We start from the raw sequence: 22937 nt of genomic DNA, 5'->3' as shown, positions 1-22937 counted from the left end.
TACAGCTCAGCGTTCAACACCATAGTGCCCTAAAGGCTCATCAATAAGCTAAGGACCCTGGGACTAAACACCTCCCTGTGTAACTGGATCCTGGACATCCTGATGGGCCGCCCCCAGGTGGTAAGGGTAGGTAACAACACATCTGCTATGCTGATCCTCAACACGGGGGCCCCTCAGGGGTGCGTGCTCAGTCCCCTCCTGTACTCCCTGTTCACTCACGACTGCATGGCCAGGCACGACTCCAAAGTCATCATTAAGTTTGTCAATGACCCAACAGTGGTAGGCCTGATCACAGACAACGATGAGACAGCCTATAGGGAGGAGGTCAGAGACCTGGACCATGTGGTGCAAGAACAACAACTTCTCCCTCAACGTGATCAAGACAAAGGAGATGATTGTGGACTACAGGAAAAGGAAGATTCCCCCATTCTCATCGACGGAGCTGTAGTGGAGCAGGTTGAGAGCTTCAAGTTCCTTGGTATCCACATCACCAACAAACGAACATGGTCCAAGCACACCAAGACAGTCGTGAAGAGGGCACAGAAAAACCTATTCCCCCTCAGGAGACTTGATTTGGCATGGGTCCTCAGATCCTCAAAAGGTTTTACAGCTGCGCCATCAAGGGCATCCTGACGGGCTGCATCACCGCTTGGTATGGCAATTGCTCGGCTTCAGACCGCAAAGCACAACAGAGAGTAGTGCATACGGCTCAGTACATCACTGGGGCCAAGCTTCCTGCCATCCAGGACCTAAATACCAGGTTGTGTCAGAGGAAGGCCCTAGGTCTAAGAGGCTTCTAAACAGATTCTACCCCCAAGCTATAAGACCCTTGAACATCTAATCAAATGGCTACCCAGACTATTTGCATTGCCCCACCCCCTCTTCTACGCTGCTGCTACTCTCTGTTATTATCTATGCATAGTCACTTTAATAACTCTACCTACATGTATATATTGCCTCCATTACCTCAACACCGGTGCCCCCGCACATTGACTCTGTACCGGTACCCCCTGTATATAGCTTAACTATTGTTATTTTACTGTTGCTCTTTAATCATTTGTTATTCTTATTGCTTACTATTTTAGGTATTTTCTAAAAACAGCATTGTTGGTTAAGGGCTTGTTAGTAAGCATTTCACTGTAAGGTCTACCTACACCTGTTGTATTCGGCGCATGTGACAAATAACATGTCATTTGATTTGATCCATCTGAAACGTTCACATACACCGCTGCCATCTAGTGGCCAAAACCTAAATTGCGCCTATATTCCTAAATCATACATTGACCATTCTCTTGTATTTCAAAGACTATAAAAACATGTAAAACAATTATTACAAACTCATGTTTTTTTCTTTGTATTATCTTTTACCAGATTTAATGTGTTATATTCTCCTACATTAATTTCACATTTCCACAAACTTCAAAGTGTTTCCTTTCAAATGGTATCAAGAATATGCATATCCTTGCTTCAGGACCTGAGCTACAGGCAGTTAGATTTGAGTATGTCATTTTAGGCTAAATATATATTTTTTTAAAAGGGTCCGATCCTCAGGTGACAGATTATTTTACTATTGTAACATGCAGTGGGGAGAATTATATTGCCCCCGTCAGGAGCCCAGGATTTTGCCATAGATGGTAGAGCTCTCGTCTCTGGAATACACAGGTATTATGTGAGGACTGGAGTTGGGAAACACTGTGCTAAAGCACTGGTCTCCATCTACATCGGTTGGCTACATTGGTGACCAGGGTGGGATTCTTTCCATGGCCCTGGGCGGCAAACAAAGGCTCCTGGAAAGAATTCTGAAGTATCTGTTGATGACAGTTCTATAGTCACCATCAGAGGCTCAGGCTCATAGATGGTAAAGCTCTCATTCCTGGACTGCAGCGTTGTAAGATTGTGCCCTCCACAGTACTTGATATACATTGATTGGTACTGCAGCTTACACTATATTTAGATACTTCAAATACTGCCTGAGACACCTTTGCGATTTGTCTCCGTACTCAATAAATGGTGAAACACTATTTGTGATGGTGTTCTTTGATCTAAAGTATATATATGAGATGTACATTTGGAAAACATGTCTGACGCTCAGACTCATAGTTTGTAGAATAATGAATGGCTTGGCAAGGTTTTGGCACTGTCAGCCTTTAGGATCGTAGAAAAGTGAATCATTTAAACCAACATGTAGTATTTGAAACTCAAATGTGAATTTCCCAACTGCTTTTTGTATAATCCTACAGCCTCCATCATACCTTATTTTCCAATATTATGCATTCCTGCCATGGTATTGGGTAGCTGCCATTTGAGAGCTCATCTGGTTTACAACTCTGGTTATCTTATTGCAGAGCACACTGAACAACTGTTTGTAGAGAACATTGTATTGCAAGGTAAGCTATATGTGTAGGCTATGTCCCATGTATTGGCTAATATGCAGATGCAGGTGTGGTTTTTAAACCTCTATTCTAGTATACATGACACACATCTTTCTATCTACATGATTTAATGTTTATTTAAGCCTGCGGCTAGTTACATGAAATGAGACATACAGTGAGTGTACCAAACATTAGGAACGCCTTGCTAATATTGAGTTGCACCCCCTTTTGCACTCAGAACAGCCTCAATTCATCAGGGCATGGGCTCTACAAGGAGTCGAAAGCGTTCCACAGGGACGCTGGTCCACGTTGACTCCAATGCTTCCCACAGTTGTCTCAAGTTGGCTGGATGTCCTTTGGGTGGTGGACCATTCTTGATACAGACAGGAAACTGTTGAGCGTGAAAACCCCAGAACTGTTGCAGTTCTTGACACACTCAAACCGGTGCAACTTGCACTGACTACCATACCCTGTTCAAAGCAACTTAAATATTTTGTCTTGCCCATTCACCCTATGAATGGCACACATACACAGTCCATGAATCCTGCATTTCCTCAAGGCTTAAAAATCCTTATTTAACCCCAAACCTGTCTCCCCTTTTCATCTACATTGATTTAATAAGTGACATCAATAAGGGATCATAGCTTTCTGCTGGATTCACCTGGTCAGTCTATGTCATGGAAAGAGCAGGTGTTCCTAATGTTTTGTCCACTCAGTGTATAATCACGCCAAAACATGATTGTGAATTCACTGACAGAGAGATGGCTAATGATACACAAATGTACATTTACAGTAGCTGGCTAGGCTAGTCAAACTAACATAGGCTAGATTTCAATAAATTGGCTAAATGGTCAACGGAGTTACCTATTCATACGATCAAGACAATTCATATTGCATGTTGCATATTTCAAGTGCACTCGAAAACAGTTATCTTATTTCAGTTTTTGGGAGCTAGGTATATTATCTCTTTCTTAGTAGACAACAGCTCGCATTTTCACAAGAGGCTGTGTTTACATCTAGTTCCAAGTTTAGCAGTTCAGCAAATTTACCTAAGCAGACAGTGTTGAAATATAGTTTTTCTGAGAAGATTTGCAAGAATTTACAGTGCCAACAAATATTATAGTCATCAAAATAATGTTTTACTGTCATATACAAAAAAAATCTAACTCCTCCCTCAGCGGGGATCGATCAACTTCAAGTTTTTCGGCTTTGGCCCACCACCTAGTTGTGTCTGAAATTGCATCCTATCCCTACTACAAAAGTATTGTACTTCCACAAAAAATCTGGACTACAAAGAGCAGGGGTAGATTTAGCCCGTGGGCTGATTTTTGTCAGAGCGGAGGGTCGGAACATAATTATAATAATTTGTACACAGAAAATTGACCCCAACTAAGCCCCCCCAAAAATGGTATTTGAAAATAAAGATTTCATACCTAGATTACATTGACACACAAACAAATATTTTTTTTTATTCAAGGGAACGTATTTCCTAAATAAAAAAAATCTGAATTCCTTATGATTTTACAGTATTTTTTTTAACCCAAACTAATATACACACTGAGTATGCAAAACATTTGGAACACCTGTTCTTTCCATGACATAGACTGACCATTTCAATCAGTGTAGATGAAGGGGAGGAGACAAGGTAAAGAAGGATTTTTAAGCCTTGAGACAATTCAGACATGGATTGTGTATGTGTGCCATTCAGAGGGTGAATGGGCAAGACAAAAGGTTTAAGTGCCTTTGAATGGGGTGTGGTAGTAGGTACCAGGCTCTCCGGTTTGGATGTGTCAAGAACTGCAACACTGCTGGGTTTTTCACGCTCAACAGTTTCCTGTGTGTACCAAGAATGGCCCACAACCCAAAGGACATGCAGCCAACAGGGAAGCATTGGAGTCAACATAGGCCAGCATACCTATGGAACGCTTTCAACACCTTGTAGTCCATGCCCCGACAAATTGAGGCGTTTCTGAAGGGAAAAGGGGGTGCAACTCAAAATTAGGAAGCTGTTTCTAATGTTTTGTACACTCAGTGTAAATCTTTTTTTTACTATAAACTTTGGGGGGCTCCAAAAAAAAATCACTTCTGTTCCGGTTTTGACCGGCCTGTTGCCGACCCGTGATATAGGGTGTGATTTCAAACAGCCATGGATCTAAATGGACATGTTTTAAATGGAACATGATACTGACCTGACATTCCTCAAAAGACTAATGAAATGGAATGAGAAGTGGTAAATTCAATCATGTTGAGATAACAACAGGAATTAAGGACAGGAGTGGAGACCAGGGTCGTGCTTAGCAGGTACAAAACAGAAACGTTTCAAAATGCTTCTAAACGGAAGAAACAAAAATTTGCATTCTTATAAGACAAGTTCAGTTGGTACGGTAGCACCTCTGCTCCAAAGTGTTTTCCATCAGTACTGTAACACTATGTTGAATCAAATCATTTCACTACGTTATAGCCTACTGAACATGACCCAAGAAAGATGACCTGGGAAGGTGGACAGGAGAGGAAAGAGTGAGGAAGAGGAGGTGGGGTGGCGAATGAAGCCCACCTTGCGTTTGGAGAAACTTCCCATGAAGCTCCTGCCTAGACGCTTGTTGGTGCTGGGGTTGGCTTCGTCCCCTGTGTCAGCATCATCATCACCTTTGCTCTGGAAGAGAAGGAGCACACAAACAAACACAATTCAAGACCTCCTTTAAACATATTTTGTTGCCACAAAGACACCTGTTCAGTTCCAAAGTGATATGTTTTTGGTCCCACTTTCAAATGGATAATAAACTTGTAGAGGCTTTCAAAAACATTTATGAAGACAAACACAAACACACCTATTTTCTTCACCATGTTTATTGTCTTCACATAAGCAATGCCTCGAGACCAATTTGAATGCTAATGTCCTCCTTATTGAAATTGATTCGCGCTTGGCCTGTGTGTGTGTGTTGTGTGTGTGTGTGTGTGTGTGTGTGTATATGTGTGTGTGGTTGCTTGCATGCATGCATGTGAGTATATGTGTGTACTGTTGCTTGCATTAGGCACCCTGGGCAGGAGGCATTGCCTCCTCAATCAGCCATAGCCCTCCGGTGCTGCTAGGCCACACTACTTAATGTTTATCATGATTAGGAGAGCAAGAGAGAGAGAGAGAGAAAGGGCTCAATTACAATGCTAATGAAACATTCTACTAATAATGGGCATCTCTGCGATAAGAGAAAGGGGAGGAAAAGAACGATTGTCTCAGCGAAAACCAAAACGTTCGCCCAGAATACTTATATAAGTGTTCTATAAGTGTTGCTTCTCCGGCTTGCAGTGGTACTTAACGAAATGTCCCTTCATATTACTTACAGAGGTAGTATAACCCTGACAGAATAAGTGTGCAGAGGCTCTCTTCTTCACTCCACTCACACCCCCGTTGGGTGTGCGTGCGGTAGCCTACATTTCTTCACAGACCTGGGGGTTCAAATACTATTTGAAATCATTTTAAATTCTGGATCTGTGCTTGATTGAGCATGCCTGTTGCAATGGAACCAATAGAAAAGTCCAGGCAGGTTAAAGCAAACACTCAAAGTATAGAATATGAACCCAGTTCTAGTCTACAGAGCCGTGGTTGTTACCTTGGAGGCTGACTGATCGGTGGGCTTCCCCGTGGGGGACAAGGTGGCGATGGTGAAGCTGTCTGGGTCCTCCCGGTCACGGATCTTAGACTCCTTCAGCAGGTTGTCCAGCTTCTTCTTAGCCACGTTCTCTACCTGCTTCCTGGTCATGGATGTCTGGGAGGGGGAGGGATGGGGGAGAGAGAGTGAGGGTAAAGGAAGGAGAGAGAGAGAGGGGGGGGGGGGGAAGGTGAAGAAAGGGGGGGGCGAGAGAGAATTACAGGGTCTAAGTACAACCATATATTGCAACAAAGAAAGATCGTCATTTTGTTCTGATTTACAAAATAAATGGTTGGTCAATGGTCATGCAATATGTCAGAGAAAAGACAATATGGACACTACTGTAGAAAAACATTTTTTGTAGATACTTTTATGTGGAAAAAAACCCTGATGTTATGCCTAAAGACGCAAAATTAGAGCACTATAGGAAACAGGGTGCCATTTAAAACCACTGAATATTTCAGCATATAACATTACTATTTCATTGGTTGAGAATGAGATTAGTTTTATATGACAATCTGCAATATTGTAATGTACTGATGTGTACTATTTGATAAAGAGTAAAGAAACAATTCTATGAGCACTGACAACATTCATATTGGATTCAAACTATTTTGTGTGCAATCCTTAGGCATTGTGTAATATTGTTCATTGTAATTTAATGTACACTTAGTATACAAAACATTAGGAACACCTTCCTAATATTGAGTCCCATCCCCCCTCACATTTGCCCTCAGAACAGACTCAATTCGTCGGGGGATAGACTCTACAAGGAGTTGAAAGCGTTCCACAGGGTTCCACAGGGATGCTAGCCCATGTTGACTCCAATGCTTCCCACAGTTGTGTCAAGTTGGCTGGATGTCCTTTGGGTGATGGACCATTCTTGATACACACGGGAAACTGTTGAGCGTGAAAAACCCAGCAGCGTTGCAGTTCTTGACACAAACCGGTGCACAAAACTGTTGTCTTGCCCATTCACCATCTGAACGGCACACATACACAATCCATGTCTCAAGGCTTAAAATCCTTCTTTAACCTGTGTCCTCTCCTTCATCCAGTGGTTCCCAAATGTTTTATAGTCCTGTACCCCTTCAAACATTCAACCTCCAGCTGCGTACCCCATCTAGCACTAGGATCAGCTCACTCACCAATGTTGTTTTTTATCATCATTGTAAGCCTGTCACAAAAGGGTGTGCTTGAAAGGATGCACATAACTCTGCAATGTTGGGTTGTATTGGAGAGAGTCTCAGTCTTAAATCGTTTTCCACACAAAGTCTGTGCCTGTATTAGTTCTCATGCTAGTGAGGGCTGAGAATCAATCCACTCTCACATAGGTACGTGGTTGCAAAGGGTATCAGTGTCTTAACAAGCGCGATTCTCCAAGGCAAGAAACTCTGAGCGTAGTCCAATCCAGAAATCTGGTAGTGGCTTCTGATTTAATTCAATTTTCACAGAACAGCTTATTGCAATTTCGATGAGGCTCTCTTGTTCAGATATCGGTAAGTGGACTGGAGGCAGGGCATGAAAAGAATAAGGAATCCAGTTGTTTGTGTCATCCGCCTTGGGAAAGTACCTGCGTAATTGCGCACTCAGCTCACTCAGGTGCTTCGCTATATCACATTTGACATTGTTCATAAGCTTGAGTTAATTTGCACACAAAATAATAATACAAGGATGGAAAGACCTGCGTGTTGTCCTTGTTAATCCAGACAGAAAAGAGCTCCAACTTCTTAATCATAGCCTCCATTTTGTCCCACACATTGAATATAGTTGCAGAGAGTCTTTGTAATCCTAGATTCAGATCATTCAGGCGAGAAAATACATCACCCAGATAGGCCAGTCGTGTGAAAAACTCTTCATCATGCAAGCAGTCAGACAAGTGAAAATTATGGTCGGTCAGTAAAGAAAACTTTAAGCTGATCTCTCAATTCCAAAAAATGTGTAAATACTTTGCCTCTTAATAACCAGCGCACTTCTGTATGTTGTAAAAGCGTTACATGGTTGCTGCCCATATCATTGCATAGTGCAGAAATATACCAGAGTTCAGGGGCTTTGCTTTAACAAAGTTAACCATTTTCACTGTGGTGTCCAAAACATCTTTCAAGCTGTCAGGCATTCCCTTGGCAGCAAGAGCCTCTCGGTGGACGCTGCAGTGTACCCAAGTGGCGTCGGGAGTAACTGCTTGCAATCACGTTACCACTCCACTATACCTCGCTGTCATGGCTTTTGCGGCCACAGGACAAATACCAACATATCTTGAACACCAAAGTCCATATGATGTCACAAAGCTGTCCAGTACTTTTCCAGTGGTTTCCAGAAGAGGATGTCTTTCTTAATTGACCCCCCATAAACGTAAGGGACAAACACCAGGAGCTGTGCCACGTCTGTTGACTCATCCAGCTTGTATGCGAAGCAGTAGTTGTTTCAAAACATCTCCTGCCATGTCACTGATGCGTCGTGAAACAGTGTTGCTTGATGAAGGCATTGTTTGTATAGTTTTTTGGGGCTTTTTCCCCCAGCATTTTCCAAGCCATATCCGCAGCAGCAGGAACAATTAAGTCCTCCACAATAGTATGGGGCTTGCCTGTTCTAGCCACTCGGTAGCTCATCATATAAGACGCTTCTAGCCCCTTCTGATTAATGGTATCTGTTGCTTTTATATGTCTTACTACTCGAAAGTCGTCTATATTGTCGCTCAAAAAACTCCTGTGGCTTGCTTTTCAAAGTGTCATGTTTCGTTTCTAAATGTCTGCACAAGAGTGAACCCGCGAGAGAGTAACGGTTAATGTGATTGGATGTTAATTAGGTGGCTTGTAACGGTTCTCTTGTTGTGTAGTAGAGGCGGACCAAAACGCAGCGTGGTGGTTGTTCGTCGTATTTTAATGAAGACACTATACATGAACAAAACTAACGAAAACAAGAAACGTGAGAACAAAAACAGCCCTATCTGGTGCAAACACAAAGACAGGAACAATCACCCACAAACACACAGTGAAACCCAGGCTACCTAAATATGGTTCCCAATCAGAGACAATGACGAACACCTGCCTCTGATTGAGAACCATATCAGGCCGAACATAGAACTAGACCAAAACATAGAAAAACAAACATAGACTGCCCACCCAACTCACGCCCTGACCATACTAAATAAATACAAAAACAAAGGAAATAGAGGTCAGAACGTGACAGTACCCCCCCCCAAAGGTGCGGACTCCGGCCGCAAAACCTTGACCTATAGGGGAGGGTCTGGGTGGGCGTCTGTCCGCGGTGGCGGCTCTGGCGCGGGACGCGGACCCCACTTCGCCATTGTCTCAGTCCGCCTTATTGTCCGCCTCCGTGGCTTACTCACCATGCCCACCCCTCTCAATGACCCCACTGGACAGAGGGGCTGCTTGGGACAGAGGGGCAGCTTCTCGGGACAGAGGGACAGCTGCTCGGGACAGAGGGACAGCTGCTCGGGACAGAGGGACAGCTGCTCGGGACAGAGGGACAGCTGCTCGGGACAGAGGGACAGCTGCTCGGGACAGAGGGACAGCTGCTCGGGACAGAGGGACAGCTGCTCCGGGCGGAGGGGCTCTAGCGGCCCCTGGCTGACTGGCGGCACTGGCGGCCCCTGGCTGACTGGCGGCCCCTGGCTGACTGGCGGCACTGGCGGCCCCTGGTTGACTGGCGGCGCTGGCGCTGGGCTGACTGGCGGCACTGGTGGCCCCTGGTTGACTGGCGGCACTGGCGGCCCCTGGCTGACTGGCGGCACTGGCGGCCCCTGGCTGACTGGCGGCACTGGCGGCCCCTGGCTGACTGGCGGCACTGGCGGCCCCTGGCTGACGGGCGGCATTGGCGGCTCCTGGCAGATGGGCGGCACTGGCGGCGCTGGGCAGACGGGCGGCACTGGCGGCGCTGGGCAGACGGGCGGCACTGGCGGCGCTGGGCAGACGGGCGGCACTGGCGGCGCTGGGCAGACGGGCGGCACTGGCGGCGCTGGGCAGACGGGCGGCGCTGGCGGCGCTGGGCAGACGGGCGGCGCTGGCGGCGCTGGGCAGACGGGAAGCTCCGATGGCGCCGGGCAGACGCGAAGCTCTGGCAGAGGCGCCGGGCAGACGGGAAGCTCCGGCAGAGGCGCCGGACAGGCGGGAGGCTCCGGCAGAGGCGCCGGACAGGCGGGAGGCTCCGGCAGAGGCGCCGGACAGGCGGGAGGCTCCGGCAGAGGCGCCGGACAGGCGGGAGGCTCCGGCAGAGGCGCCGGACAGGCGGGAGGCTCCGGCAGAGGCGCCGGACAGGCGGGAGGCTCCGGCAGCGGCGCCGGACAGGCGGGAGGCTCCGGCAGAGGCGCCGGACAGGCGGGAGGCTCCGGCAGAGGCGCCGGACAGGCGGGAGGCTCCGGCAGAGGCGCCGGACAGGCGGGAGGCTCCGGCAGAGGCGCCGGACAGGCGGGAGGCTCCGGCAGAGGCGCCGGACAGGCGGGAGGCTCCGGCAGCGGCGCCGGACAGGCGGGAGGCTCCGGCAGAGGCGCCGGACAGGCGGGAGGCTCCGGCAGAGGCGCCGGACAGGCGGGAGGCTCCGGCAGAGGCGCCGGACAGGCGGGAGGCTCCGGCAGAGGCGCCGGACAGGCGGGAGGCTCCGGCAGAGCTGGAGAGGAGGAAGGCTCTGGACGGATGGGCCGGAGAGACAGCCTGGTACGGGGAGCTGCCACCGGAGGGCTGGGGTGTGGAGGTGGTGACGGATAGACCGGGCCGTGCAGGCGCACTGGAGCTCTTGAGCACCGAGCCTGCCCAACCTTACCCGGTTGAATGGTCCCGGTCGCCCTGCCAGTGCGGCGAGGTGGAATAGCCCGCACTGGGCTATGCAGGCGAACCGGGGACACCGTGCGCAAGGCTGGTGCCATGTAAGCCGGCCCAAGGAGACGCACTGGAGACCAGATGCGTAGAGCCGGCTTCATGGCACTTGGCTCGATGCCCACTCTAGCCCGGCCGATACGCGGAGCTGGAATGTACCGCACCGGGCTGTGCACCCGCACTGGGGACACCGTGCGCTCCACAGCATAACACGGTGCCTGCCCGGTCTCTCTAGCCCCCCGGTAACCACAGGAAGTTGGCTCAGGTCTCCTACCTGGCGTAGCCATACTCCCTGTTAGCCCCCCCCCAAGAAATTTTTGGGGCTGACTCCCGGGCTTCCATCCGCTACGCCGTGCTGCCTCCTCATATCTGCGCCTCTCAGCTTTCGCCGCCTCCAGTTCTTCCTTGGGGCGGCGATATTCTCCGGGCTGAGCCCAGGGTTCTTTACCGTCCAGTTCTTCCTCCCATGTCCATTTCTCCAGGTGGTGCAGCCTCTCCCACTGCAGCTGCTGCTGCTCCTGCTGCTGCTGTTGCTGCTGCCTCTGTTTACCACGCCGCTTGGTCCTTGGTAGGTGGGTGATTCTGTAACGGTTCTCTTGTTGTGTAGTAGAGGCGGACCAAAACGCAGCGTGGTGGTTGTTCGTCGTATTTTAATGAAGACACTATACATGAACAAAACTAACGAAAACAAGAAACGTGAGAACAAAAACAGCCCTATCTGGTGCAAACACAAAGACAGGAACAATCACCCACAAACACACAGTGAAACCCAGGCTACCTAAATATGGTTCCCAATCAGAGACAATGACGAACACCTGCCTCTGATTGAGAACCATATCAGGCCGAACATAGAACTAGACCAAAACATAGAAAAACAAACATAGACTGCCCACCCAACTCACGCCCTGACCATACTAAATAAATACAAAAACAAAGGAAATAGAGGTCAGAACGTGACATGGCTACCTGTAGTTGACATTGTGTTGTTGAACACTAGATGGTTGAATTTTAATTTTTGGCAGTGAAATGAGGCTACACAGGTGAGAAAAAAACCTCACCCAAACGTATAGCCCCGTTGGAAAATATAAATGGACTGTTTGAAAATGTGAGTAAAAAAAGAAATGTCAATCACATTTTTATTTGTCCGTACTCCCTACGGCATTACGCGTACCCCAGTTTGGGATTACCCGGTCTACACTAATTTAAGTGACATCAATAAGGGATCATAGCTTTCACCTGGTCAGTCTATGTCATGGAAATGTTCTGTATCCTGTATAGTGTCAAAAGAGAGCACTATGGAAGTTGGACCTGAAACCACTTGCATGCTTCTACCACTAGATGGGAGAGTTACACCACAAACAAACTCCTGTCATCGGTCTCAACATGTACATAGACAATGTCCTGAGATACAAATCAAAACAGATGTACATAGCTAATAGCTACATTATCCAAGCAGTCTTCAATTGTTTCCTTCCACATAATATACATACTATTTATCACACCTTCAGGACCACTAACTGTAATGGGCTTAACGACAACTATCTTGTCATATCAGTGAGGAGGGAAAGGAGACGAGGAGAAGCAACCACTGAGAGAAATTGGGACGTATCCTAAAAATTACACCATTGGTCATGGTAAAGCTTCTCACTTTGACTAAGGTTTCATACAAAAATAGAATTCCCATGTCCCTTCTAACGATTCTATGGTTTATGGTTTCATAAATACCTCTGCACTGGCATTGGACAGCAGAGTCACAGGTGTAGTGTGCACATATGTGTGTTAAATAGGATATGATTGGGGAGGGGTGATGTTTAAAGAAGTCTGAGAAGGACCACGTTTTATAGTACCTTCCACTTCAGAATGCATGGACGACAATGAAAAGATAGAGCGAGAGATAGGTACACAGCGGGAACAACAGAGCTTTACGACAGAGAAGACGAGACATGAGGAGGGGGCCACAACGGACACGGGCTAATGCTTAATTGGGACATCATTCATCAAGTACAAAACGGGAACGGAAATCTTATCCCTGACATAAACATGCATTCCCACAATCACGAATGCACATTTACCAGCACAGATAATGATACAATAATAACAACGACAAACATACTGGGGTTGTTTCTAGACTCCAATTAGGAACAAACAACATCCAGCACAATATACAATACAGTATATTTCGGTCTGTATTGTATATTGTATTATTTTCAATATAGAATAGATCGACCGCAGAGATGGAGGGATTCAAATGGGTAAATGGAGGGAGGAGGAGGAGAAGGGGCGGGGTCCTTACATCTCCGTTCATCAGTTTGCAGTCGTCCTCCATCTCGTCAGCGCTGTCTTCATCCGTCACGTCGCCCTCCTCGTTGTCCTCGTCGATGTTCGGCGGGAGCTTCTTGCCCTGGCGGACAAAAGTGGCGTTAATATGTGGGTCATATTTATTAGGCACCAAACAGAAGAAAAACATTCTGTATGAGGGATGGAATACCTGAATAGGATCAATAAGAATCGCACATGTTCATACTTCTTTGCAAATTGTTTTTCGATTGCATGCTCTAATGAAGTAGCACCAAGTAGCACCATTTCATGAGTTTCTGGGTAGATGTTACCCGTAGGCCAGGTGTAGAATCATGTAACCCTCCTCAATCCTCTACCTGAACCATTAGGGATGGGTAAACAAACTGACCTGTACTCCATTCTAGGACCTTTTCATCTGTATGCCAGTGTGTGGGTCAGTTCGGCTTTGAATTTGACATTTTAGGTTGGACTAGATATTCATAACATAATACTGTCTAATTCAGTGTAAACACCAAATGGGTTGTTATTGCTCAGAGGTGCTGAGTGCTATTAACATGGTGTGTAGTAAAGGGTGTAGCTTTTTGCACTATATTTCCCCAATCTGAACCATTAGGCTTTCCTCCTGAGTGCTAAAGGTGTACCAGCCGTAACAGCTACAGCAGCCACTAGGGACTGTTCCCATACCAGTATATCTGGGGTAGTGTTCAGAATGGTGTCATGTTGTAGATAGAAATATCATACATAAAAGCTGGCACAAATGCCTATTCTCCTTGACAAAGAAGAATGTCTATTCTACATGATGCATTTCTATTTTGTCCTGTAAAATGACACTTTCTAAACATGCTGTTAACCAGTAACGGTTTGATTGAATGACACAAGCGGCCCGGCTGAGTAGCAGCCTTATACTCTACGAGAGGGACAGTTGAAAAGACAACGCTGATGGATAGAGGGGTAAACATGTCAGGGATCGATGCAGCAGTGAAGGATTGGTCTCCATTTTGCCGGTCGCCGGTTTTCCAAGGTTCAACGAGGGGATGTTTGTTTGATTTTCTCAGCAGCAACCATGGTCAATAACGAGGTCCGAGGCTGTGATATTATATTATTCAATGGAGAGCCGCGCGGATTCTGTTTTGGCTCCAGGATTGATCGAAAATGGCTGCATTTAGTGTCATCGGACAGTTTCGCAAGCAGTGTGCACGTTGTGAGTGGAGTGGAATGAGTTAAAGGCCAATTCCACCCAAATACTTTTGGTATTTGTTTCTTTAGTCCATTGTTGATATAGTTCCAAAATGTTTTGCATGTCAGCAATCAAGTTTTCCAGACATTTACCTTTCAATATACAGAAGTCCAGCCGATATGATAAAATCATTCGGGGGGAGTTTTCCTTTAAGTGCTGTGTTAAACATCCTAGTGTGCTTCTGGTATGCAATGTTTTAGAACCATCATAAGAAGCGGTCTCTTTCGGGGCCACACACACGCGCACACACACACACACTATTGACAGTTAATTGAAACACAGACAAAACTATAATGATCCACAATCAAATGAGAAAATCCATCCCCCTCAGCCAGTTCCAAACGATCATGTAGGAGTGATGTTATAGTACAATCACACGCAGCTCTACTGGACAGCTGCCACATGGCAGTGTGGTGTGAATGCCAACCAGGCCTTGGTACTGGGCCTTCTTCCACTAAAGCACCTGGCATCAATAAACCCTCCTTAACTTCAAAACTGGCTGTTCTGTCTTGTCTGCTAATGTGGAGTTGATGGAGGCAACTCAGTTCGTTGCAGACATGCATGTGTCTTAGCACTCTTAAAAGGTTTCCTCTCGTTGTCTCCTTTCTTTAGTGATAATGAAAAGAAAAAAGCTGGATAGCTGTCAGCCATATTGATTTGGCCAGTCACGTCCTTTCAAGGTCAGAGGGCATGAAGGAGAGGACTACTTCCGAAGACCCACTAGGGCCAAATCAGAGTGATTCTTAAGCTGTCTGTCCGGGGAAGACGTGTGGAGTTGAGGCTGTATTTAGAACAGTGTGGTAACTTGCGCAAGAAGTGCCCATTGACCCATAGCAGTCTGATGTGCCTGAAGTCAGCTACAGGTTGAACAATTTCCACAATTTCCACAACACCATTTATGTAGCGAGAAGGAAGGAACTCAGGCGCCTCACCTTTTTTTAGAAATGAATTTGCTTGTTTCTAATATGATGTATTGCTTTTGGCAATATTCCTCCCTTTCTGTAATGTGACAAGGGTTAGTGTCCAAGCCTGCAGGCTTTTGTTCCAACCAAGAATTCTATTTCAATAGTCCGCAGATCCACAATTCGCTGTATCAACTGTATAACTGCTGGGAAGAAACACAAGCCTGAACACCCAGTAGATCTCCTCTCTGGGACGGATGGTGGAAAGACCCCTGGTCTATGGCTAGCTGCTAAGAATAATACTTCTGTGTGTGTGTGTCTGGGCGTGTGTGAATATGCGAATGCAAAGTATTTACCTTGACGAGGATCTTCCCTTTGAGGGTGTCTGGGGAGGGCAGGTGGCCCTGTTCGTCTGCCTTGACGGCCGAGAGGTCCAGCTTGTCGCCCATCACCTCCACCAGGTACTGGGCCATCTTCTTCTGCTGGGGGACGCTGCAGTGGTTCTCTATGGACAGGATCACTGGGTAGCTGACAGGGACAGACATGGGTTATCACAACGTCTGAGACTGGAGGACAAAGACTCAGGTACAGCCAGAGATAAAGCCATCAATCTATATCGTGTCAGACATCTATGGTACAGCCTTGGCACTGGGTTATCACTACTCAGACAGTCGATGACTAAGACATGGGTTTTCAATTTGTCACTAGAGTTTCAGTCCAATGTCATCACCTTCAACCCTCTGAAATGTGATTTTGAAGTGCCTCAGAAATGTACAACATTCTCTGAAGTTGAATACGTTCCTTGCTGTTCAAACAATTATGTACAAATAGTCTTGCACTAAAGATCACCCAAATATGCATGCAGACTCACGTGCATCTTGATTGGATTATCACCTACAGTAGCACTGCATCTCTGATGGTATGTGTGTGTGTGTGTGTGTGTATGTGTGTGTGTGTGTGTGTGTGTGTGTGTGTGTGTAAGCAGGTCATGTAGAAACACTTGCTTGTTCCAGTAAGCCTGTAGGAGTGTCAAGCCTGCATTTCTCTGTCTACTAAGGCACACAACACAGCCCATCATAACCCAAGACATGATGGTCGCCGACGTTCCCTGTTCTGTCCTCAAAAACATGTGTGTGGGTTAGACTGCAATTGCTATGGGTCCTACTCAAAACACTACATTGTCTGGCAATGCTTTTCAACTATGATCCCAGGGATTCGTTGTGTAGTCTGATAGATTTCATTCTAGCGGAGCATCAATTTGTATGCTTGCTTTGTTCAAGAAAAACAATTCAATGAAAGAGACTGAGTCACTGAGAACCACCTATTTGTTTTAAGGAATATTAGGAGATAATTATCTTTAATAGTTTGTGATTTATAAATGACTATAATAATTCAATAAAAATAAATGTTTTTACCATGAGCCTTGTTCATTGATGTATCTAATGCATTTACATACCCTACGGTAAAGTAGACTACATCTGAATGTCATACTGCAAGCATTAGCATAAACGCACAATGTTGTTAGGCTCGCTATTGCGTGCATGACAAAAAAAAACTCTCATCAGACCCCTATCTCATGAAACACCATACTGGCGGCAATTGAATTCAACGTCTCATTCCCACGCATTCTCCTATATAGGCTCAGGATGAAGACACGGCATAAGGGAGAGTTGTGAATTGAGATTATGTGCGAGCGAATGTCTCAGGACCTCATTTTCCATGTGCCATAAAAGCCCCACTTTCTGTCAGGTGGTTGAAACCTGGGAAACTAGCTGAAGTATCTACGGACAAAAGGAGAAGAAAGAGATGAAAATCAAAGCAGCGACACACTTACTCGTTTTTCAAAAAGGCGTACTTGTTGATGGTCTCGATGACGTCTTTGAAGAGGATCTTGGAGGTGAGCGTGTAGCCGTGGTGCACGATGGGCTCTCCGTCCTGCCCGTCCCAGCAGTCCACTTCAGTGGAGGGGAATAAGAAGAAAGGGGCGAATGAGAGGAGCGACCATGAGAAGGGAAGGGCACTCAGACAGTTAATAGCCCTGTGTTATTACTTTAAACATGCTCTTTTACTTACTAGGGACCCATTACAGTCACTGACTGTGATGATAGACATAGTGAATATTTGTAACACTGTATAACTTACTAGGGACCCATTACAGTCACTGACTGTGAGGATAGACATAGTGAATATTTGTAACACTGTAGGTAACCTGCGTGTGTATATGTGCACGGGTACATGCTTCCTTGCAAACATGTATTTGCATGTGTTTGCTTGCATGTGTTTCTTCACACACAAATCTTTGGGTGTCTGTGTGTGTGCTCATGAGGGAGAGAACGGCTTCTTCCACCGACCCTCCACGCAGCGGCAGCCAGCCTGCAGCACCCAGGCGTACATGTCAACGCGGGACTGGGACATGAGCTGGTCGCCCATCAGGTAGGTGTTGTGGGACGAGGCGATGAAGTAGTTGCAGAGCGGCTGCGACATGTCTTGGGTCACCTCGTAGTGCTCCGGGTTGAAGATGTCCCCTGCCGGGCTGCGCATGTAGCTGGTGAAACCTGGGTCACACACAAACAGAACATTTTTTTACAACATTTTGCAACTGAAAATGAAGATGAACGATCCTTATTGGACAAGTCCAGGTAGTCCCCTCCCTGTTTCAGTCAATTTTCGTTCCTTTGGTGCCTAGTGAATGCAACCCTGAAGAGGACCACATGGGAGCCATCAATCATGATGTGTTGGAGACATGTTGGAGACAGGGGTGGGATTGAGGGGAATGGGGCAGATGTGTTGAACATGAAAGTGGATCTCAGGGTGATTTGACCATGGTTGAGTTCCTAGAGGGATTTCCTTTGGGCATATAAAGTATCAATATTGTAGATGTATTCTGAAAAGAGAATATGATAGAGAAACAGATACATGAATGTGGTCTGTAGATGTTGTATTTAAACTGACAGTACACAAATGTTAAGTATTCGCTCACTAAAATGACAAGTTCAGAAAATGCGAAGAGTATGTCTGTGAGTTTAGGGACAGATCAACAACAAAAAATCAATGATTACAAGCCAACATTTCATGCATCCATTTTTTTATACAAATACTTCTAAACTATTTGGATTTTCTAGAGATGAACAATAAACACATGTTTTTTTGTATAATCACTGGGGGGGAGTTCAGGGAGTCTATATGAATAGGCTGTTGGAAAAGCTGAATTTCAGAGCATGGTGAGACATTCAACATCTGACTGATAAAAGGACAATCGAAAAGGGGACCAATAAGAGAGCTCTTACCATCAATACCCAGAACTCCCTGCTTCTGGTTCTCGGAGCAGGGCTCAAATTTGTTCACGATCTCAAGGCAATGGTCTTTGGTCACCTTGGTCATCTACAAAACGGACAAAAAGACAAACAAAAACACATAAGCAAACAGTAAGAAACGCAGATTGACGACAGTACCCATAATTAACTACGTCTCCTCAAATCCCCCCTCCATAACAGTAAACATAGGGAGGGTTGGGGAAGTCCTGTTAATCCAATTAGGAGATGTCCTCACATGCGGCTTCTGTCCCCCATCCCTGTGCTGGAATCCGATTGTCCGCCCAACAGCTGGCCCTTTTAAACCGGCTGACTGGTCGATCAGATTCCCATCCATGTTGATCATCGTCAGGCCGTTGCAAAATGGGTGGGGGAAGTTGTTGAAGAAACAGACTGTCTCGGTGCCAGGTTTTTTCCCAGTACAGGGCTGCACACTACTAGGCCAATATGTTTGTGGTTACCGCTTAGCACTGGGAGAGAGAGGCTTTGGCTAAGTGGCTTGGTCTACTTGTTGAAGGGGTAAACAGGATTTCGACCACAGAATGAGCAACTAGCCAGCAAAATAGCTAATTCTCCCTTCTGTTGTGACACTTACAACTGCTCACTCTCAAACATGAGGGATTTGACATCAAACTGCTTACTGACTGTGGTTTTGCTCCAATTCCCAATGCCTCATCATGAGAGGTTCAGGGCATTTTTAAGAAGTGGGTAAATGTGGATAAATGGGTTTGGCTTACGAGGGTGTAGAGTGGACACATTTTGGGCAATGGTATTGAGGCAGAGATGGGAGAGTTAATATACACCACACACACAAAATGGTGCCTGATTAAGGCCCGCAGCATCATCAACGGACCCATACAATCCAGCTACAAGCTGTTCACTCCCTTACCGTCGGGCAGACCGTATCGGAACACGAGGTCTGATACCAACAGGTTCAGAGACAGTTTCAATCTACAAGCAATCAGATTGTATCAGAGCATGAGGTATGATACCAACAGGTTTAGAGACAGTTTCAATCTACAAGCAATCAGATTGTATCAGAGCATGAGGTCTGATACCAACAGGTTTAGAGACTGTTTCTATCTACAAGCAATCAGATTGTATCAGAGCATGAGGTCTGATACCAACAGGTTCAGAGACAGTTTCTATCTACAAGCCATCAGATTGTATCAGAGCATGAGGTCTGATACCAACAGGTTCAGAGACAGTTTCTATCTACAAGCAATCAGATTGTATCAGAGCATGAGGTCTGATACCAACAGGTTCAGAGACAGTTTCTATCTACAAGCCATCAGATTGTATCAGAGCATGAGGTCTGATACCAACAGTCTCAGAGACAGTTTCTATCTACAAGCCATCAGACTGCTTAAAACTTGAACAGGACAGACCACCTGCACTGACTCGCCGCACATTAGCACACATGCACTCACACATGCACCCACCCACACAGATATACACTCATTCACACACACACACACACACACACACACACACACACACACTCTTATTATGATTGCTAAATACTGCACAATTTAAACTTTCCCCCAATCCCCCCCCCCCCCCCCCCTTCCTCAAAACACATATTGGACTATAAATTGTGCCTTGCTATATTATACTTATGCAAAAAATTATTCAATTTTATTAATCCATTTACTTTATATTCGTATAATTTTCTTATTTCTTATGGTTGTTGCATTGTGGAGAAGGACAAACAAAAAAGTGTAACGGGTCGCAATAAAGAAGATGCCGCATAAAGGCTTCCTTCCTTTCCCCCCCACTGCATCGAAGATAGAGTACACAGATGTTTCGGCTTTACAGGCTTCTTCAGGCACACATGTAGCCATCTTTCATTCATAGGCTAGGTTGTAGCAACCTCATGATGGTTGTAGGGAAAATGAGAGTATCATGTAGTAGCCAAAACCTATCGATGTTACATAGAATACGAATGACAGTCATCAAATTAAAATATCCATGCTCCAGTCATCCAATATCCATGCTCCAGTCATCCAATATCCATGCTCCAGTCATCCAATATCCATGCTCCAGTCATCCAATATCCATGCTCCAGTCATCCAATATCCATGCTAAATAAAGTAAAAATGGCCTCCCTCACCTTAAACGGCACTGACCACCATTGATACCATGTGTATCCATTGATACCATGTGTATCCAGTGTATCCAGTACACACGACTAATGACACACACACACACACCAAGAGAGAGCTAGTAAACACAGTTAAAATGAGAAACTGAGGGGAGGCTGTAGCTAATGATGCCAGCAGAGAGAGGAGAGAAGAGCTAGAGACAGCCCAGCTGCATCCTGGCCCCATTTCAAATAAATCACCTCGCAAAACCGCCTCAATGCTTCCCAACAAAGTAGGGAGTAGTGGAACATCCAATTCCGTGCCCAAAAATACGACAGATTGGATACAATTTCCTAATTACAGCTCCTTTTCTGTCTCTTTTTCACAGCAGAACCATATTACATTTTATCCCCTGAAGCCTTTAGAAGTTCATTTGAAGTGATACTGCTAATTCTAATAGCCTTGTAGGGGCCTGTGTCTGCGCTTAAGCACTATTAAGCATTTGCTTCAGAACCCAATGGCAAATCCATTAAACGACTGTCTGTCACCTAGCGCAGGCTCTACGGGGTGACTCACGGGGGAAGATACAGTACATCCCCATTTAGTTAGCTAGTGGGCTTTGGGGAGGGTTTTGTGGGTTTTATTGCGCACAGGGGAGGGTAGTGTGTTTTTTCCCTGGTTTACATTTGCTCTTCTTTTTTTTTTTTTCTTTCTTTTTTTTGTTGAATTTTACCCCTTTTTCTCCCCAATTTCGTGGTATCCAATTGTTAGTAGCTACTATCTTGTCTCATCGCTACAACTCTCTTTCGGGCTCGGGAGAGACGAAGGATGAAAGTCATGCGTCCTCCGATACACAAGCCAACATCCCTGGTTTATTGATGGCGCTGGCTGCGCCAGGTCGGACCTGAATGTCCGATACATTTCCCAAATGTCCGGTACATTAAATTCTTCCTTTTCCTAAAGAAAACTCTGAAATTGTATTGTTTTTATGAAGATTTTAGAATATTTGCATGAAAATCTGTCACCAATTGGATGGAAACCTAGCTAGTGTGCGTTGGTCCAGTGTCACTTTGATGATGCCTGCACATCATGGTTCACCAGCAGCCCCAAACATCGAAGGAATAAGCTACCAGCCAAACAAGCTTGGAAGAATTGTACTTAAACACCCCCTCATACTCATCTCTGTAATGTGTCTGTATCTATGTAATTGTATATGTATGTATGTAAAAAAATAAGAACCACAATGAAAATAAGTCCCTGAATTTATAGTGCAATCCAGGTCACTTTTAAAAATATTTGTATATATATATAGTTGAAGTCAGAAATTTACATACACTTAGGTCGGGAGTCATTAAAACTCGTTTATCAACCATTCCACAAATTTCTTGTTAACGAACTATAGTTTTGGCAAGTCGGTTAGGACATCTACTGGTTGCATGACACAAGTCATTTTTCCAACAATTGTTTACAGACAGATTATTTCACTTATAATTCACTGTATCACAATTCCAGTGAGTCAGAAGTTTACACCCACTAAGTTGACTGTGCCTTTAAACAGCTTGGAAAATTCCAGAAAATGATGCCATGGCTTTATAAGATTCTGTTAGGCTAATTGTCATCATTTGAGTCAATTGGAGGTGTACCTGTGGATGTATTTCAAGGCCTACCTTCAAACTCAGTGCCTCTTTGCTAGTCATCATGGGATCATCAAAATAAATCAGCCAAGACCTCAGAAAAACAATTGTAGACCTCCACAAGTCTGGCTCATCCTTGGGAGCAATTTCTAAACGCCTGAAGGTACCACGTTCATCTGTACAAAATATAGTACACAAGTATAAACACCATGGGACCACGCAGCCGTCATACCGCTCAGGAAGGAGACGCGTTCTGTCTCCTAGAGATGAATGTACTTTGGTGCAAAAAGTACAAATCCCAGAACAACAGCAAAGAACCTTGTGATGATGCTGGAGGAAACAGGTACAAAAGTATCTATATCCACAGTAAAACGAGTCCTATATCGACATAACCTGAAAGGCCACTCAGCAAGGAAGAAGCCACTGCTCCAAACCCGCCATAAAAAAGCCAGACTACGGTTTGCCACTGCACATGGGGACAAAGATCGTACTATTTGGAGAAATGTCCTCTGGTCTAATGAAACAAAAATAGAACTGTTTGGCCATAATGACCATCGTTATGTTTGGAGGAAAAAGAGGGAGTCTTGCAACACCATCCCAACCGTGAAGCACGGGGGTGG

The 22937-nt window shown here is 45.6% G+C and overlaps 1 protein-coding gene across 1 annotated transcript in view; it reads right to left on the bottom strand.

Moving 5' to 3' along the window:
- plch2a (phospholipase C, eta 2a) overlaps positions 1 to 22937 on the bottom strand; it is an 86568-nt gene that overhangs the window by 28368 nt on the left and 35263 nt on the right. The window contains exons 6-12 of the mRNA XM_090202583.1: positions 18576 to 18669; positions 17640 to 17843; positions 17123 to 17243; positions 15645 to 15816; positions 13145 to 13252; positions 5981 to 6136; positions 4927 to 5025 (exon numbers count right to left, since the gene is read on the bottom strand). Of these exons, the coding sequence (XP_090058709.1) occupies positions 4927 to 5025; positions 5981 to 6136; positions 13145 to 13252; positions 15645 to 15816; positions 17123 to 17243; positions 17640 to 17843; positions 18576 to 18669 (954 nt within the window). The remainder of the gene's footprint in view (positions 1 to 4926; positions 5026 to 5980; positions 6137 to 13144; positions 13253 to 15644; positions 15817 to 17122; positions 17244 to 17639; positions 17844 to 18575; positions 18670 to 22937) is intronic.

Source organism: Oncorhynchus mykiss, chromosome 16 (assembly GCF_057628025.1).
Source record: "Oncorhynchus mykiss isolate SJ-2025 chromosome 16, ASM5762802v1, whole genome shotgun sequence".
In the NCBI taxonomy this organism is placed as follows: domain Eukaryota; kingdom Metazoa; phylum Chordata; class Actinopteri; order Salmoniformes; family Salmonidae; genus Oncorhynchus; species Oncorhynchus mykiss.
The sequence above is the reverse complement of the archived record's forward strand: the minus strand, read 5'-3'. Positions and strand labels throughout refer to the sequence as shown.